The 18,893-nt window shown below is 54.9% G+C and overlaps 1 protein-coding gene across 2 annotated transcripts; it reads left to right on the top strand.

The window, feature by feature from the left end:
* The first annotated feature begins 1,074 nt into the window (after positions 1-1,074).
* KCNH4 (potassium voltage-gated channel subfamily H member 4) lies at positions 1,075-18,378 on the top strand. Of its 2 annotated transcripts, XM_081027046.1 has the most exons (17): positions 1,075-1,457; positions 3,315-3,548; positions 3,872-4,009; positions 4,135-4,262; positions 5,072-5,318; positions 5,648-5,805; positions 8,616-8,823; positions 9,754-9,948; positions 10,378-10,577; positions 12,189-12,438; positions 12,994-13,238; positions 13,887-13,925; positions 14,126-14,478; positions 14,753-14,859; positions 15,451-15,524; positions 16,731-17,398; positions 18,159-18,378. In XM_081027046.1, exons 1-16 carry the CDS (start codon positions 1,382-1,384, stop codon positions 17,112-17,114), a joined length of 3,036 nt encoding a protein of 1,011 aa, XP_080883172.1. In that variant the 5' UTR covers positions 1,075-1,381; the 3' UTR covers positions 17,115-17,398; positions 18,159-18,378. The 2 variants fall into 2 exon arrangements, with proteins under 2 accessions (XP_080883172.1, XP_080883173.1); XM_081027047.1 differs by lacking the exons at positions 16,731-17,398; positions 18,159-18,378 and having other exon boundaries at positions 14,758-14,859; positions 15,451-15,468.
* Positions 18,379-18,893: the final 515 nt, after the last annotated feature.

Here is an 18,893-nt window from a genome sequence, read left to right as displayed (position 1 = left end):
CAGAACTGAGACGATAAATGTCTGTTGTTTAAGCCACCCAGTTTGTGATACTTTGTTATAGGAGTCCTAGGGAACTAATATAACACCCAAAAGTAGAGACACAGAACAATGGGACACTTTTAAGCAATCTACCATCCCAGATGATATTGGACTCAGACCCTTGGGGGGAGGAGTACTAGCTTGCCCTCTCCGGGACATCTTTACATTCTCACTGGCTTTAACTGTTTTGTTGCAGGAAGCAGTTACGCTAAGTCACCACACTAAGCCGCCCCAGTAGTTTTCTACTTATATGGTGCAAAAGTCCTGTGTCTGGTCTCACTTGCGTCCTTCTTGCTGCAAACTGACTCTGCCTACCTTTAAACTATCTTTCTCAGCCCCAAACTTGCTTCCAGCCTTTCTTCAACTTGAATGGCAGCAGAGAGAAGGATTAAATCAAGACCATAGGAAGAAGGAGATTAGGGAGAAATTTGCTCTCCAACACACTTATTTTTTGCCAACACCATGCGTTATGCTACTAAATTCTCACAACCACATGAAGTGAAAAGTTCTAGCTCCATTTTACAGATGAGAAAAGTGAGGCTCAGAGAGGCCAAGTCACACCATTAGTAAATGGCAGAGCCGGGATTGTACCCTGTGGACTCCAAAGCTCTTTTCATCCATCCTGCTGGACTCAGAGACAGAATTCTCCAGGGTGGCCTATGCAAATCGAGGCACAGATGGGGTTAAGTAGTACATTCTAGAAGTTGAGTTCTCAGCCTTTCCAGCGATGCTCAACTGGCAAAACTAGCCTCTTTAAACCCTTGCTGTCACACTGGAGCGCAGGGACTTGAGGGTGCTGAGAAAACAGCCCAACTCCAGCAGGCGGCACTGCGAACCAGATACTATTCCCAACGTGGGCGGTGCGCCGGGAAACCCGTCCGGGCGGAGCCAAAGGGAGCTCCTGGGAACCACGCATGGGGTGTGGCCACCCTGGAAGGGGCGTGTCTGTCGCTCAAGCCCCGCCCCACCTCTGAGCCTCGACTCCTGGTGGGCGTGTCCCGAATTTTCTCCCCGAGAGACACGCGTGGGCTGCTTGCCTCCTGAAGGAGGGCCGCCGAGAGGTGTACGGGTGTCACGGGCTGCCCCTCCCGGTACGGGGCCACGTGGCAGGCGCGGGCCAAGCCCAGGGGAAAGAAGCTGGCCCGTGGGGTAAAGAACCACTGAGGCACTGCGGAGCCAAGCCGAAAGCTTCGGGGTTTGGAGCAGAGACGCGGCGGCGAGAGGGAGGGGAGAAGGCAGGCTGGCGCATGGGGCGCCCCGGCCCGGCCGGCAGCGCGCCCCCTTGGGCCCCGCCGCGCTGAATGACCCCCAGCGCCGCGCCTCGAACCCGCGCCGGGAGGCCATGCCTGTCATGAAGGGGTTGCTGGCCCCACAAAACACCTTCCTGGACACCATAGCCAGCCGCTTCGACGGCACACGTGAGTGGGGCGGCGGCTGGGGCGGGGGCCAAGACTTCTTCAGGGTCGGCTTGGGTCTCCTGGATGTGGTCAGACCCGAGGCATGGAGAGAGAGTGGAATTGAGAGCCTAGGAACTCCCGAAGCCGTGGTAGAGGAACAGAACTGGGAGCACTCTGTGAGGGGAAGCGGGGAGAAGGCCAAAAGTGCGGGGGGCCAAAATGGGGGGTGTGACTGAAAGGCTCTTTGTGCAGCAAAACGGAGGAGAGGCCTTGGGAGAGGCCCAGTACGGTGTAGAGCTCTGCTGGCGGGATGTATGCGGGAATATCCGAGATGCGGAGGTGGGACGAAGTGGCCAGACGCTCTGGAGTCTACTCCCAGACGACTCCAGCATCCCCTTCCTCCAGGAAAGGAGAAGGAGAATGAGAGCGAGAGAGAGAAGGAAAAGATTAGACTTCCGCAGGACCTAGTTTGGATTAAGGTCATGCGCCCCCAAATCGTGGCGCGTCAGTGTCTGAGGGAGGTGAGCCAGAAGGGGTCCCTTCTGACAAAGGGAACTAACTCCCTGTTCGCCGACCCCAGCTTGGGTTCCAGGTTCAGCACCTTGGACAGCCACACTCCTCCTTCCCGGCCTCTTCTCCCGCCATTCCCTTTTCCTACTTTGGAGCCTAAGGATCTCCCCCTGCCCTTCTGGGGCACCCTGGCCAGGATCTGGAAGGTGGGGGGAGAGGTACCTGAGGGCAGAAACCAAGCTGCGGGCATCCTACCCGCCTCCTCACCTTCCCACCCCCCTATACACACCTCCCTGGTTTCCATAGCGCCCATCACTGGGGCAACAGGCCCTGGGATGGAAGAAGGAGGCTGCTGCCCAGGGCCCATCGCCTGCCAGGCACCTTCAATGTCTCCATCAGCAACCCCACCTCCAGACACTCACCCTTCCTAGCACCCCCCAGGACTGGCTGTGTCGCAGACCCATTCCCTCTGTCCCTGAATGGCTTATAGAGTCCCACTGTGGCCTCCCACCTATTGGAACTGGAAGGAGCCAGCTCAGGTCGTACTGCTGGGGTTGCTGGAGCCACAGCTTCATTGCCCAATCCTGTCAGACTTTAAGCACTGGGGACAGGCCCCTAAAATTAGCTAAAGGGATGCTAAAAAGAGGACCTTTCCTGGAAGGCAGAGGATGAAGAAGTTTTTCCCTCCCCACACAAAGATTTGTGAGTTTGCATTATCTCTGCCTTTTGGTTTTCTATCAATAAAATGGGTGTGATATCCTGAGACTCTCTGCCCTGTCCACTCTTGAATAGGATGACAGGGTAGCAGCTATTGATGTGCTTTGAAAGCTGTGCAAATGAGGGGGAATCACTTCACCCAGTCAGTGTGACACTGACTATGTGCCAGGACTTGCTCATGTAACTCTCACAAAACCATGTGAGGAAGATCTATAACCTCCCCCCCCCCACATACACACACTTTGCAGACAAGGAAACAGAGGCACAGAGGAGTTCATTAACTTGCCAAAGATTACACAGTAAGCAGCAAAGGTGGGGTGATGGAGTTCCTGCCTGTACTTACCATGCTATGCTGCCTCCTATAGTAAGAGCGGAGGGATGGAACGCATGACCTCTTGGGGTTCCTTCTCCAAGCCACAGTAGTCCCTGTCCCAGTTCCAGAGCACCCTTAAGTCTCCTTGTCCTTTTGCTCCATCCCTTCTTACTCTCATTTCAGAATATACCAGAGGGGGATCCAGGAATCACATGGAAGCCTGGGAAGCTTCTGGCTCTGTGACCTCTGACCACAGCTTGGGGGAGGTACTGTCTACCTGGAAGCTGAGTTCCCCTCCTGGCTTTGACCTAACCTTGACCTCCTCTGTCTTCCCACAGACAGCAACTTCCTGTTGGCCAATGCACAGGGCCCACGGGGCTTTCCCATCGTCTACTGCTCTGACGGCTTCTGTGAGCTCACAGGCTACGGCCGCACTGAGGTCATGCAGAAAACATGCAGCTGCCATTTCCTTTATGGTCCAGAGACCAGTGAGCCAGCCCTGCAGAGGCTGCACAAGGCACTGGAGGGCCATCAGGAACACCAGGCTGAAATTTGCTTCTACCGGAAGGATGGTGAGGGCCTTGCCTATCCTGCACCCTTGCCCAGTCCCCAGGCTTTACTCAGAGTTCAGTTCACACAGAAGCCTGGGTGCTTATTTCCACACTGCCACAAGCTGACGATGTGACACTGAGTCTCTGACTGTGTGACCTGACCCTCTCTGGCCCTTGGTTCTTCCATCTGGAAGGTGAAGGAATCGGCTGACATAATCTCTGGGGTTCTTTCTAGCTCTAAAGCTTTGCCAAGCCCTTTGCCTATGCCCAGGAACCAAGGGAGATTGAGAGAAAGGGATGTCATGGGCTGCTCACCCTTCCCCTCCATCTCTCCACACCTATAGGTTCGGCCTTTTGGTGCCTCCTGGACATGATGCCAATCAAGAATGAGATGGGGGAGGTCGTGCTCTTCCTCTTCTCCTTCAAGGACATCACTCAGAGTGGAGGCCCAGGACTTGGCCCCTCAGGGGACAGTAATCATGGTAACTGCAAGTCTGGGGAGAAGGCACAAATTGTCAGAGGTCCTTGCCCAAGGTCACATAAGACCTCTCCCTACCCAGCGTCATGGGATGTGCCCCCACTTATCTCTGTACCTTCTTCCCAATAGGAAACTCCCTTGGCAGGAGGGGAGCCAGCTCAAGATGTCGATTTACCAGGAGACAGAGCCGGACTGCCCTACACAGACTGACTGGCCACTTTGGCCGCCGGGGCCACAGAGGCATGAAAAACAATAATGTGAGTCCTGTCTCCACCCCAACATCTCCCAGCCGTGATGCTGAGGCATTCTGTTACTGTCTTCATTTCCCTGTCTGTCTGCTCTCCCTCCAGTGACCTGCTCCTCTGTCTGCTCATTTCTTTGCTCTATCCCATGTCCCCCCACATCTCCTTCCATCTTCGTCTCCCTTGCTTCCCTGTGATTGACATTGCTCTGATGATGACACAGGGTGGGGCTCTAGCAGCAATTATGTCACCTACCTCTGGCTGATAAGGGTTGTCCTGTGGGGGGTGAAATCATAAGTTGTGGGCCTAGGGAGAAAGCCCCCATTGGGAGCCTGGCATCTAGCCCTGTGTACCATTCCTAGGACCCGATAAAGCCACAGGACTGAGTCTCCAAGGCTCTGTGTAGTCTGTGAGGGCTACAGGGAATGGGGTGCACTGTACCAGCCTCCCCTCATTCCTGGGATACGCCCATCCCCCACTGGGCCTCCAGAACCCAAGAGGAACTTGAGGGAGAAATTAGTGACCCTTCAAGCTAGTGCATGTGCCTGATTTGTCATAATCTCCTCAAGCAGGATGAAGGCCAGACCTTAAGATACCCCCCCCCCAAAACGTATTATTTCAAAATGAGGCCTGAGCAGTAGCTCGGCAGGGGAAGGAAGTGTCAGATGCCAGCCCCCGAACCCCTCTCCTTCACCTTCTGTCTTGTCCTGTGGTTGTACTCGCAGTTCCACACGCCCCCGTTGCCCCATCCCCTTCCTCTCCCTTCCCCAGCCTTGGCTCCTCTTTCCCCCAAGTGTCCCCAACTGCCACCCCTCTCCCCTTAGAACGTGCTTGAGCCAAAGCCATCAGTGCCCGAGTACAAGGTGGCCTCCGTGGGGGGCTCCCGCTGCCTCCTCCTCCACTACAGCATCCCCAAGGCTGTCTGGGACGGCCTCATCCTCCTCGCCACCTTCTACGTTGCGGTCACTGTCCCCTACAATGTCTGCTTCTTGGGCGACGATGACGACACCTCCATCACTTCCCGACACACTCTTGTCAGCGACATCGCCGTGGAGATGCTCTTCATCCTGGGTCAGACGCTCTGCCCCACGTACCCGGGGGGGTGGGCTAGAGGGACTCACTTATCCAAGCCTCACCCCATCAGGGGCCTGCAGTACCCAGGTATTCAGAGACCATCCATTTATGGGTCTTTAAGTGCCCTGCCCCCTGCCCCTTGACCCCTGCAGCTTTTAGACCTCTCCTCCCTAAGGACCAGCCAGAAGCCCAATCTGTCTTCCCCTTTTCTGCCTCCAACTCCATTCTGGGTCTCTAAGTGTTGTTCCCAGCTTATCCAGTTCCTTGGCCCCTTGGCCTGAGTTTGTAGGCCAAGACCCCCTAGTAACAGCCTCTTGCACCCCCAGATATCATCCTGAACTTCCGCACCACCTATGTGTCCCAGTCCGGCCAGGTGGTCTCTGCTCCTCGTTCCATTGGTCTTCACTACCTGGCCACATGGTTCTTCGTTGATCTTATTGCCGCGCTGCCTTTTGACCTGCTTTACATTTTCAACATCACTGTGGTGAGTGACCCCCATCCCCCGTGCAGCCTAACCTCCCAGCTTTAGCACAGCACCTCCCATTAAGGGACCCACCCCAAACCCAAACTCAGTCCTTCCCATCAACCTATCTGTGACTACTCGTCAGGCAGCTGCTATGGGCCAAGCCCTGTGCTAGGAGCTGAGCAGGACCTGAGAGGGTCTGTGTTCTCGGGGAGCTCAGCGCACAGCCTCTAAGGGAAGCTGAGGAACAAAAAGCCAAGTAGGGCTACCGAGGCGACCCTGGCCTCATGCCAAATGAGTGGTACTTTTCACATTTTTATTTAACAAACAACGAATGAGCAGTTAGCTGTCTGCAAAGCTTTGTGTGGGGCATGGTCACTGTGGGAAAAAGGTACAAGGATTCAGCCTCCAAGCAGTTAAGCGGGTGAGGGGACAGAACTACTGGAGGGGACAGCAGGAACAAAGAGGTGAATGAAGTGGAAGATGGGGCCCAGGTATTGTGTTTGAGGGCTGGGCACGGAGCTAGCTGATCTTGTAATTCCAGGTTGGAACATGGGTGTGTGTCAAAATGATCTAAAATCTAGACAGAGCCTGGGCGGCCAAAGTACCCCAGTTGGGCAGAGGCTAGGGTAGTGTGGGAAGAGTTCCTGAGGGAGGTGAGAGTAGAGCTAGACGGAGAGTAGGATGTAGCTGGTGGGAGATGAGGAAAGAGAGCATTAGGAGGGAGCATAGCAAGCCCAGGCCAGGAGGTAGAGGCCGTGGCTGGGTTTGGAGGCAGAGAATGCTAAGACCGGTGTCCTCCCAGCTCCCTGGCAACTGTCCGGAGGTGCTTATAAGTGGGTAGCTCTGCATCCAGCTGGTGGACAGTAGGTCTTCTCAAGTCCGGGGTGAGGGAGTCCCACGCCCTGTCCTTAGACCCCCTTGGTTTTGGATGAGGAGGTGGAGAGCTGTTTCCCTGTGCACTCCTCTCTCTGCCACACTCAGCTATAGCAGGAAACCACCTACACACAGCCAGATTTAACTAGCCGCCAACGAGCTGTGGGCCTCTTCTGGCTGTGTACACGTGTGTGCACGCTCCCACACGTGTGTGTGTCTGCACTGAGGCTCCGGGCATTCCGGGCAGAGCTCCCCACCCTCCCCATCCCCCATGCCCACCAAACTATCAGTGGGGCAAACAACTGTCCCTGGGGAGAGGGAGAGCTGAAGAGAGCCCCCTGTTCCTCCTCCCAGGCGGTTCCCCTCCTTTAGTACCTTCAGGAGCACTTTACAGTTTACCAAGTACTTTCACACACATCATCACATAGGAGCCTCACAGTAACCCTCAGGGCAGGTTCTTTTATCTTTGTTTTTCAGAGGTAGATGCAGTGTCTCAGAGAGGTTAAGTGGCTTGCTGAAGGTCACACAGCCAACAGTGACAAGCAGGCGATTGGAGCGAGGTCTCCAGACTCCTAGTCCAGTATTGTTTCTAGCACAGCACCCTGCTTCCCAGGAAAGCAGGATACCTGAGTGGATGGTCTGGCATAAGGGGAGGTGAGGAGAGATATGCGGGGGCTGGAGAAGGCAGAGCAAAGAGAGAGGATGAGGAGTCTCTGGCAGAGCTATGGACTTGAAGGAGCCAGGCCTGGGACAATCTGGTCCAAGGAGAAGGAGAGGTGGACCCCAAGGGAGTGGGGCCCAGGGCCAGGTGACTGGGGGAAAGCCCTAACGGACTCACGTCAGGAGCTCTGGGAGGTAAGGGCAGGTAGTAAGCCTGGAGAGGGTCCATGTGGGGCAATCAGGGCCGCTTACTTCACCTATATGGCTCAGGAACCATGTAGGGCCAGGGCTATGGGGGACGCTCCTGGAAGCCCCTGAGAGGATGGGGAAGGGCCTTCATACCAGGTAACCCAGACACTGTCCCAGAGTCCATAGCCCTAGCCTCCCAGTTGCCCCCATCCAGAGTAGTGAGAAAATAAGCCCCCTACCTGCTCCTCACCTCCAAGATTCGAAGGGCTAATTGGAGCATTAATAAGCACAATGGAAACAGTCATCATGGTAACATTTACCACGATTAGCTAACATTTACAGGACCTTACTAGGTACCACTAGCTCCATCAACCCCCACCTAGCCCCACAGGGCTGAGACCTCGCAGCCCAGGCTCCCTCAGTCCCTGCTCTCCTTCCCTTGACATTTTGGCATGACGCTCTTCTTGCCTGCAGCTAACCCATGAGAGGAAAGGTCCCTAAACCTTCCCCTGTCCTCCAGCCTCTTGCCTGTCCCCACTCTACCATGCTTCTCTATGTCTTGAGGGGTGGCTCCTATTACAATTGCTGTCATCAGGAGCCAGCTCGTCGCCACAGCTGATTGAGCCTAGGACACTGGGGGATTTGAGCAGGGGCTCATTCTTTCTCTTCCCCTGACTCTGACCAGGACTTGCTCCTTCACAGCCCACAACGCTGAGGCAGGATAGCACAGAATGGACTTGGTATCAGCCCAGATTTGCGTTCCAGCTCCATCATACCTTTAGTCTGTGACCTCCAGCAAATCACTACCTCTCTGGGCCTTAGTTTACTCATCTGCAAACTGGGAATGATGAGGACAATTAGACCGAAGGCATACGTTTTTTTCCAAATGGGATTACAAACACTTAGCCCAGGGCCTGACACATGGTAAGTACTTACACAGTGTCAGCCATTATTAGTTTCAGTGTCATTCTCTCCCCCCGCATTTCCTGGTCCCCTTCTCAGGACAGAGGGATGTTTGTCCTGCTGCAGCTTCCCCTGACTCCAGGGTGCTAGGCGGGGGCTGTAACGACCTGCGCCCTGACGCCTCCTCTGCCACACTCCTGCAGACATCGCTGGTGCATCTGCTGAAGACAGTGCGGCTGCTGCGGCTGCTGCGGCTGCTGCAGAAGCTGGAGCGCTACTCACAGTGCAGCGCCGTGCTGCTCACACTGCTCATGTCCGTCTTTGCGCTCCTCGCGCACTGGATGGCCTGTGTCTGGTATGTCATCGGGCGCCGGGAGATGGAGGCCAACGACCCCCTGCTCTGGGACATCGGTGAGCCTCCGACCCCAGGCTTCCACTGACCACCCATCCGCCTGCAGCGTCCACTCGGGCCCCCACTCTGATGCCTCCACCAGTACCCACGCCCGCCACCCACAGTCCTGCATTCATCCAACCAACATGCATTGAGCTCCTTCCAGATCACACATGGGAATCTGAAGACGAGGGCTTTGCCCTGGGGGGACCTCACCGCGTAGCAGGGGAGTAAGACTGGTGATAGGCCACCCAAATACAGTGGGGGACACACTCTGATGGTGGGGAGGGGTTTGGGGGCAGAGCCCCTTCCAGGGGCTCTCCATTGCCCTCAAAGTAGAGTCCACACTCAGAGCACACCCTACAGAGTGCTGCAGCCCTCTCTGTCCCCACCTGGCTTCTCTTTCTCCCAGGTCCCCTGTGCTGCAGCCACACGGGCCTCCCTCCAGCCCCCAGGGTGTACTGCTTTCTCACTTTGGACCTGAACATGTTTTCCTCTCTGGAATCTGTCCCTTTTGTCTCCTCTTCCTCCTTCACCTAGGTGACTTTTCTTTTCTTTGCAGTCTCAGCTAAAATGCTCTGTCCTAAAGGAGTCTTTCAGGAACCATAGCCCCCCCCCCCCCCCCCCCCCCCCCGTTGGCTCTCCTAACGCAGTACGACTCCTAGGACACCCTACACTTCCCTTTCAGTAGCTTGCTTCCCACCTCGAATGATTTATTTCATATCTCTTTCCCCTCAGACTGGAAGTTCCACCAAGGCAGGGAGAATGTCTGGCTGGGTCAAGTCCTAGAGGGTCCAAAGGGCCCCTGAACAGTCAGCAGTGTGGGGAATTGGGAGGCTTGAATTGCGAGTGTACCAGTTCACCGCTGCGAGGCCCACGCGCGGGCAGCTCATGGAAACGCAGTCCTCCACCTTGCGCAGCAGGGCTCCTTGTATCCCCCCACTCCCCAGGCTGGCTGCACGAGCTGGGGAAGCGGCTGGAGGTGCCCTACGTCAATGGCTCGGCCGGCGGCCCGTCGCCACGCAGCGCCTACATTGCGGCGCTCTACTTCACGCTGAGCAGCCTCACCAGCGTGGGTTTCGGCAACGTGTGTGCCAACACCAACGCCGAGAAGATCTTCTCCATTTGCACCATGCTCATAGGAGGTGAGGCCTGGCCTCCCAAGCCCCGGGGTAGCCCTGCTAAGCCCAGCGTGCAGATGGGGAAACTGAGGCCGAGAGAAGGCGAGATGTCCATCCACGTCTTGCATTCATTTATAGACATTTTCTCAGCACCTACTACATGCGGCCCTGAGGGTGGCCACGAACAGGCATGGCCTCTTGCGAAGGGGCTGGGAAACCCAAGCTAATGACCTCATTGGGGTAGGGAGGATGGCATGAGAGGGGCATCAGTTCTGACCTGAGGAAGCTGCCCTCCATTCCTCGCCCTAAGCCAGCACCAGGCACCAGGTAGGCACGCGGGAGCCCACAGGCTCTCCTGCCCCTCCCCAGGAACCCACAGACAGGAATCCAGGGCAGGGTGGGTTTGGGAGCCAGGGGCTGCCCCTAACCTGCTACCTGGCGCCACCGCCGCAGCCCTGATGCACGCGGTGGTGTTCGGCAACGTGACCGCCGTCATCCAGCGCATGTACTCGCGCCGCTCGCTGTACCACCGCCGCGCCAGGGACCTGAAGGACTTCATCCGCGTGCATCGCCTGCCGCGGCCTCTCAAGCAGCGCATGCTCGAGTACTTCCAGACCACGTGGGCTGTCAACAGCGGCATAGACGCCAATGAGGTAGTGCGCGGCTCTCCCAGTCTACGACACGACACGTGGAGTGCGGAGGGGGAAGGGTTGCCTCCTCTGCAGGTTTGGAATGGAGGCACAGTGGGCCCAGGGAAGCGAGGTGCTGTTCGTAAGGGTACACACCCACCCAAATCCACATCTCTTTTCCTGTGCACTAGAATATGGAAACTGCAATGGAGTTCAGGCCCTGGCTAATGTCACGCCCCCTTCAGTTCACATTTCCCGAGCACCTGCTTTGGGCCAGCCTCTGTGCTGGGCACAGGGGGCTCAGCAGTGATTACACTCTTCCCTTGCCCTCAGGGAGACACCAGTCTGGTGAGGGAGACAGACAGGTAAACAAATATTTACATAGTGAATGGGACCCTGCTGGAAGAATGTAGGTGCAGTGGGGCCTTGGTTGTGACTGGACCTATAGGAGTCAGGGACAGTGGCACAGAAGAGGGGACAAGGTGAGGGACAATAAGGAAATTGGCCTGCTACCAGAAGGCCATTCCAGATAGAAAGAGCAATAGGAACACAGGTCCGGAAATGATGCAAAATAGCAGGGTGAGTTCAGGGAACCGAAGGTAGTTCAGTGAGCCTTCAGGAGCAAGGGTGTGAGTGGGATGGAAGGGGGAGGGGGAGAGGAGTGCAAGAGACAGGGCCGGGAAGGTGGGCAGGCCCAGCTCCCAGACTGCCGTGACTGAGATTTTATCCTGCAAAATGTTTAGGTTGGGGAGTGGCCTAGGGATGTAGGAGGTACTTCTGAGAGCAGGTGCCATGGGGACTTGGGAGCCTGGTTGCAAAAGGGGACCTCAGAGTGAGTCTCAGGTTTCTGGCTGGGGCAGATGTGTGGGAAGGAGGTGATACAGGAGGAAGACTGGACTGAAAATAAGAGTCCAGGGTGGGGCCATGATGAGGGGGAGGTACTTGTGGGAGACCCAAGTGGAGTTTGCCCTGGAGGTAGTTGAAAATATAGATCTGGACCCAGATGTGGGGCTCCAGGCTCACAGGGAGTGGGGAAGTCATGGAGCTGGTTGCCATGATGCAGGGATTGTGTGGAAAGTTAGAAGAAAGGCAAGTGTGTAGACTGAGGAAAATTAGTCTGGGGAAGCAATGGTGACAATAGAGAGGTCAACAAGCCAGAGTGGCCAAGGGGCTCCATAAGATGAGTGGAACTGTGAATATTGAGTTTGGCTCCTAGGAAGCGGTTGATAATACTCAAGGTCTAGTGTAACACTGTAGTTTACAGATACTGAGATCCAGAGAGAAGAAATAGATCATTCAAGGTCCACAGGGATTTAGGGCCGAGCTGACTTCTAGTCTCCTGACTCCCAGGTAAAGGCTGACCCACCAGGGATGGTACTTGTATGTGTGGGGTTGAGTAACCAGGACATGTGTAACCAGGTAACCAGGCCAGGCTATGTAGCCATAAGCAATGGACAGACAGGAAAAGACCTAGTCTCTGCTCCAGAACGGAGGTTAGACACACAGAAGCCTTCTCCGAAGGTCAGCAATGGGTAACTTTAGAGGGCAAGTTGGAGCTCTCTCCTTGGAGACTGCTCAGCACACTTGTGGAACTCCAGCAGCAGATGGCCAGAGTGACCTATGCCCCCTCTGCAGTTACTGCGTGACTTCCCAGACGAGCTGAGAGCTGACATTGCCATGCACTTGAATCGGGAGATCCTGAAGCTGCCGCTGTTTGGAGCAGCAAGCAGGGGCTGCCTGCGGGCCCTCTCCCTGCACGTCAAGACCTCCTTCTGTGCTCCGGGCGAGTACCTGTTGCGCCGTGGGGATGCTCTTCAGGCACACTACTATGTCTGCTCAGGCTCGCTGGAGGTTCTCCGTGACAACGTGGTGCTGGCCATCCTGGGTAAGGATCCCACTACCACGTGCTACCTACCCCAGACCCTGGGGAGTGGCCAGGAATCTAGGGACTGGGATACCCTCAGTGGATAGCTGGAATTACTGCTGAGGAGTATTCTTTCTTGGTCCCTTCACCCTACTATACTCCCCTTTTGACTGTTCCCCTCAGATTCTCCCCTAATCCCCTTACAACATCCCTCAACCCATTAAACCTTCCTCAATGACTGTCCCCAACTCAACGGACTCATCCCCATTGACCCTCAATTCCATTGACCTTTACCTTTGAACTGATCCTTCTGACCATTCTTTATTGATCTTTCAGTTTTATTGATCATTCCTCCAACCTTACTGACATCCTTGTTTGACTGTCTCCCAACTTTAACAGTCATTCTCCACTGACCTTTTCCCAACTCATTTGGTTATTCCCACCCGTCCCACTGCTTGACCCACCTTCAACTGTCCTTCAAACACACTGACCACCCTTCAAATCCATTGACCACCTCCCACTAATATCCTCTTGGTCCCTCTGCCCCAGCTGACTGTCCCCATCCCTTACCCACAGGGAAGGGGGACCTGATTGGGGCAGATATCCCTGAGCCAGAGCAGGAGCCTGGGTCACGGGCAGGCCCAAGCTGCGTGCTGAAGACCAGCGCTGACGTGAAGGCACTGACCTACTGTGGCCTGCAGCAGCTTAGCAGCCGAGGGCTGGCTGAGGTCCTGAGACTCTATCCTGAGTATGCGGCTGCTTTCCGGGCTGGCCTGCCCCGGGACCTCACCTTCAACCTGCACCATGGCTCTGACACCAATGTATGTAGACCCCGTATGGCCTCCCTCTCCTCCGAGGTCCCTTCTTTCAAAGCAGACATCCCCCAGTCCCAGAGAGAGCCTCATGTATCATCTTCCACCCTGAAAATGTCCTCTCTCAACCCCAGGCACCCCTGTCCATTGCCCCTTCCATACTTAACATTTTTCAATTCCACCCACCTTCTCCATTGGCCATCACCAATCCCATGGATGATCTTTCACTACCTCTACTTCCAACTCTACTGACCCATCTCCTGTTGGTCACCCCTCAGACTCACTCCAGACTCCCCAAAGGACCCCCACTTTGGAAACAATCCCCCTCGTTTGCTTCTCCTCCATGAAGTCCCTGTCTGGACTGGGCACCATTCCCTGGGGCTTCCTCACTCACCAGATGTTTCCTGAGCCCATTTTGGTTTAGGTACTGGGCCAGGTCTGCAGGCTACACTGTAGGCCTTTGTCTTTTGCTGCTTTCCATACTGACTTTCCACTAAGGATTTCTCTGAGTCAGAGTTGGAGGTATCTCTGACTTGAGTCCACTTAAAGAGGCGCCACATTCTCAAACCCCACAACACTGATGGGTGGAAGTAGGAGGTACTGCACCAGGGGAATGGGCAGGTATGAGTCAACTTGACTTCCCCTCTGTCCCCACAGGGCCTCAGCTGCTTTTCCCGATCCCCTCGGCTCTTCCAGGTAACACTCCCTTCCTGGATGGGATTGAGGTTGCATGGGGGAGAGTCTGGGAATGGGGAGAATCTCTCCTTGGCTCCTCTGCTTCAGGGAGAAGGCGAGGAGATGGGGAGTAAGCATCCACCAGTGTAGGCTGTTGCTTAATGAAGGGGCCTATTGTTCACTGTCCTATGAATAATATCAGCTGCCCCCTCTGCCCACAGCCCCACTCTGAAAGCCTTGGCTCCTTCTCAGACAAGATCTTGCCGTCCATCACAGAGTCTAAGGCTGGGGAAGAGCCTGGAGGTGGTCCCAGGCCCCGCCGGCCCCTCCTGCTGCCCAACCTTAGCCCAGCACAGCCCCGGGGCTCCCTGGTCAGCCTTTTGGGCGAAGAGCTGCCTCCATTCTCAGCCCTTGTCTCCTCCCCTTCTCTGTCCCCATCCCTGTCCCCTGCCCTGGCTGGCCAAGGCCATAGTCCCTTCCCTCATGCCCTGCCCAGGGGCTCTGCTGCCTGGAAGCCCCCCCAGCTTCTCATTCCCCCACTGGGAACATTTGGACCTACGGACCTCAGTCCCAGGTGAGACACTAGCCTCCCCTGCCTTCCCCATTACCCCTGCTGACTTCCAGAACCTTCTCTGGGCACTGTCCCCAGCATTCCAACCAGTGTTCCTCCCTGTCTCTGCACCATCTACCCACCCCGCCCTTCTGATCCAACACAGCTTGCAACCCCACCCCACCCCTTTGACTGTTGCTCCTCCTCACCTCTCTGGCACTGCTGTTCCCATTCACCTTCTGTCTGCTCTGCCCTTCCCCTCTCCCCATGGGACTGATGACCACTGCCCCCGTCCCAGGATAGTGGATGGCATTGAGGACTCTGGCAGCACAGCAGAGGCCCCTATATTCCGGTTTGGCAGGAGGACTGAGCACCCTAGGTCCCACTCTCAGGCCCCTCCGACAGGTAAGGGTCATCAGTGGACTTCAACTCATAGTCACCCATTCATCTGTTATCCATCCATCCATCCATCCATCCACCCATCCATCCATCCCACATGTAGTAAGGGCCTACCGTGTGCCAGGTGCTGTGCTGGCAATACACAGATAAGCCAGATCTGGCCCACACTCCTAGTGAAGGAGACAGCTGTGTACTCTGATAAACGATTTCAGAACAGTATGCCAAGTACAACAACTGAGACAAGAACAGGGCTCTGAAGTATGAGAGGAGAGCTCCCCTAATTCTCCCTCTTAGAGCAGGGAACTCTTGAGTTAGGTCTTAACAGGCAGGTAAGAGTTTGAGGAGTGGAGTAAGGTAGTTGATGCAAAACACAAAGTCATGACAAGAGCATGTTGTGTTCAGATATCAAAGAGAAGATACTTGTCTAGAGCTAGGGGAAGCTGGGTAGTGAGGGGACTGGGGAAGTCATAGGGCCTTGAAACCAGCCTGAGAGTTTGGGTTCCCCATCATCCTGGCGCTAGAGGAGGAGCCCACCCAAGCTGTAGACTCGTGCTCCCTGCATTCATGCTGCACTCCTTCACCCCATTCTGCCTGCAGGGACCAGGCCCAGCCAGGACGCGGCCACTGAGACAGAGGAGGTGAAGGAAAAGGTCTGCAGGCTGAACCAAGAGGTGTGTTGGGCCTGGTTCCTCCCCTCCTTGAAGAATATCATTTTGGGATCAGAGATATGCCTCATATAAGAGCATTTCAGTGTTTGGAGCCAGTCCTGAAATCAAATAGTCACACTCGCTGGATGACCTTGGGCAAGTCCCACAACCACTCTGAATTTCGAGTTCCTCATCTAAAAATGGGGGAAGTGATCTATTCTTTCTAGAGCTATTGTGAGGATGCAATGAGAGCTGACGAATGCCTGGCCCAGTCCCTGGTCCACTCTGAGTACTCAGTGATCTCTGCTTCCCCTCCTTCCCAGCTGGCTCAGGTTGGCTGTCCTGGAAGGAGGGCTTTTCCTCTGCCTGGGATGCTCTCCTGCACAGAAGTCCCCCAGCAAGTCATGATGCTGCAGGCCTTTCCCTTACCCAAGCCCTGGGAAATGAGTGCTAAGCAGACTTGGGGGGCAGAGGACAGGGAGGCTGAGAGGCCATCTGCATTGGGGGACCTGGATCCCAATATCTGATCCCAATATCTGGTCAGAAAGAGCCTAGATGGTGTATGCAGAGGCTCTGTCTCCACCTCCTCTCCAGGGATCTCAGAGCTGTCACCATGGCTAGCCAGGCCCCGCCCTTGGGAGTTGGCCTTCCCTCCTTCTGATAAACATCAGGGTTCCCCAGGGAGCACCTGTTCAGCAAGATTGAGCACCAGTCCTTCTTCTGCTCACAGTTTTAAGCCCGGTTCCAAACTTGAGTGCCTGTCAGCACCTGGAGAACCTGGTAAAATGTAGACTTGTGGACCTCATCCAGTTTCAAATATCTGGGGTGAGGCCCAAAAGTCTGCATTTTCACAAGTTTCTCAGTTGATTCTGTACTCCCTGAGATTTGAAAAACATTGAATAGATACTTGCACTTGCGTGACGGGATCACCTGAAAGTAAATCTACATCTGTCACTTCATAGCTGTGCCATCTCTTTGAGCACATTTTTCTACATCTTGTAAAAGTGGGGCGGTGGGGAAGATGGCAATAGCTGCTGCCCCAATCCTTTTTGGAAAGAGCCTGGGGTGTTTACATTTACACAAAAATAGCCCCTGCTCTGCCTTCTTCTTAGGATGGTCACGAGCAGAGAGTGGTAGTGAAAGAGCTTTGTAAACTGTAAAGGGGGGGTACACTTAGGAGGGTGGTGATTATTATGGCACCTGGGAAACAATTTGATGTGTTTTCAACAGATCTCCCGTCTCAACCAGGAAGTGTCTCAGCTCAGCCAGGAGCTTCGACAAATGATAGACCTGGTGCAGGCCAGGCTGGGTTCCCCAGGCCACCCAGTAGTCTCAGACCCTCCTTGCCCCCAGCTGAGGCCTTCATGCATCTCTCCCTGCCTGTCCGGACCACCGCCTAGCTTCCAGGATACTACTCTTGCTGAGGTTCATTGCCCATCCAGTGTGGGGACAGCAGAGATGAGGACTGTGCCCCCCAATCTGAGACCCTCCGTGTTGTCCCCTTATCCCTCAGAGCCTGACCCTCTGGGACCCTCCCCAGGGCCAGAGACCTCACCCCCAACTCCAAGCCTCATGAGGCACAACTTCCGGTCCAGGTCAGACACGTTCCACTGACCCTGGCTCTGGGCCCAGGCCTGTCTGGGGTGGGCATTGCCACCTGTCATCAGGGAGGTGCTGGGCCCGTGGCCTCCTGCCTCGGGTTAGGAGCCATCAGCTGGTCTGGCCGGCTCTGGATTCTCAGTCACTTCTGACCCTTTTCCCTTTTCCAAACCTTCCCCTCCTTCCCCTCTGGGAGGGGAGCCACCTGAGGCCATGGAACCCAACAAGCATCAGACAGACTGCTGTGGCCATTTGGGCTGGGCTGATGAGATGTCCTGCTTTCTCCCCAGGATCTGGAGGCAAGTAGAGATGAGGGAACAGAGAGATATGGGGAAGGGCCCCAGATCCAGCCCGGGAAATGAAGACTGAGGCAAGAGCATGCAGGATCATGGTGACAGATTGTAGATTCCACTATGGAGATAGCAAAGTGATATTGTGAGGTCTTCTGTCCCAGCGCCTAGGTCTCTGCTGGAGACCTTGAGAGCAAGGTCGCCTTGAGAGGGCTAGGTTTGTGGGGTGGTTGGCATTTGAGGAACCCAAGACTTCTGAGGCTTCCCATTGTCAGCTCATACTGGAGGAGCTCATTGATTCCCACAGTCCACACAGGAAACAAACCGATGACCCCCAGATATGTATTCTTTGGCTCTCAGCATTTTTTTTCAAAATATGGATGAGTTGCCAACATTAAAAATCAGGACAGTTCACATAAAAATACAGATATTCCAGCTTCTCTAAAAAATTTTGAGAGATTTGGCAATCCTGAGCCAACATTCCACCTGGCAATAATCAACTGGTGTTGGGTGGACACTGTCCTCTTTAGAAGTGGCCTGCACTTTTCACTTCTTTGCAGTGCCCACATTTCTTGACCACCTCCTGATGCCCAGCTAGCTTCCCTCATTTGAATTATTTGTCTGATCTCTGTGGTTTTTTTTTGTTTGCAATCCTTGCCATAAAGTGTGCTCACAGGTTTCTGTGTCTCAGTGGGTACTTTTTGGGTCCAGCAATGTCTATTTCTACCCTTGGACCTGGGCCTGTCAACATCTCTGTTTCTCTCTGCAGGCTGTCACTGAAGGTGGTCTCTTCTGCTGCCAGCAACTTGAAACAGTCCCAGCAGCATTCCCTGTTCCTCCCTTGCCCCCAGACCTCAGCCAAGCCTGTTCTACCCACTTCCAATATGGTCTTACTCAGGGCCCTGACTTCTTGCAAACTTGCCCTGTTCAACTCTCTACCACCCAACACCCTGAGCTCATTTTTGGATAGGAAATAAACTTTATTTTTGTAGTTGTTGATTCTGGCTGTTTCTGGAGGTTGGTCTAAGAGCCCCAGGGCTTCGAAGGAACCTACACTGCAGTCATTCCCCGCACCATACCCCAGAGCCCTGTTGCTGTCTCTAGGAAGGGCAATGGTGCCAACGAATCCACTTGGCACCACATTCATGCCACCAGAGGCCCCAGGGATGAGACAGAAACCTTAATGAGTCACTATGGGCCATTATACCCCCTCCTTTCCCCACCCCAGTCACAGTCACAGATTCAGACACAGTATGTGGGGACGGAGTCCTGGCTCAGGCCCACCTCCAGCCCTGGAAAGGTGGCCCACAAGAGTCACCACCAATCCTGGATAACAGATCCTGTACTTGTTGCAGACCAGGTACAGAAGGATCTTGGGGAAGAGCTTGTCACCAGCCAAAAACCTGGTAGGAATCCCACTCTGCCCATCCTCTTTGCTCTTCTAAGCCCTTTCTTCCCTCTTAACTTTCACTTCTTTGATGATCGTTACAGGGGTGGGAAGGGG

The sequence above is a fragment of the Rhinolophus hipposideros genome (assembly GCF_964194185.1).
Source record: "Rhinolophus hipposideros genome assembly, chromosome: 20".
In the NCBI taxonomy this organism is placed as follows: Eukaryota; Metazoa; Chordata; class Mammalia; order Chiroptera; family Rhinolophidae; genus Rhinolophus; species Rhinolophus hipposideros.
The sequence above is the reverse complement of the archived record's forward strand: the minus strand, read 5'-3'. Positions and strand labels throughout refer to the sequence as shown.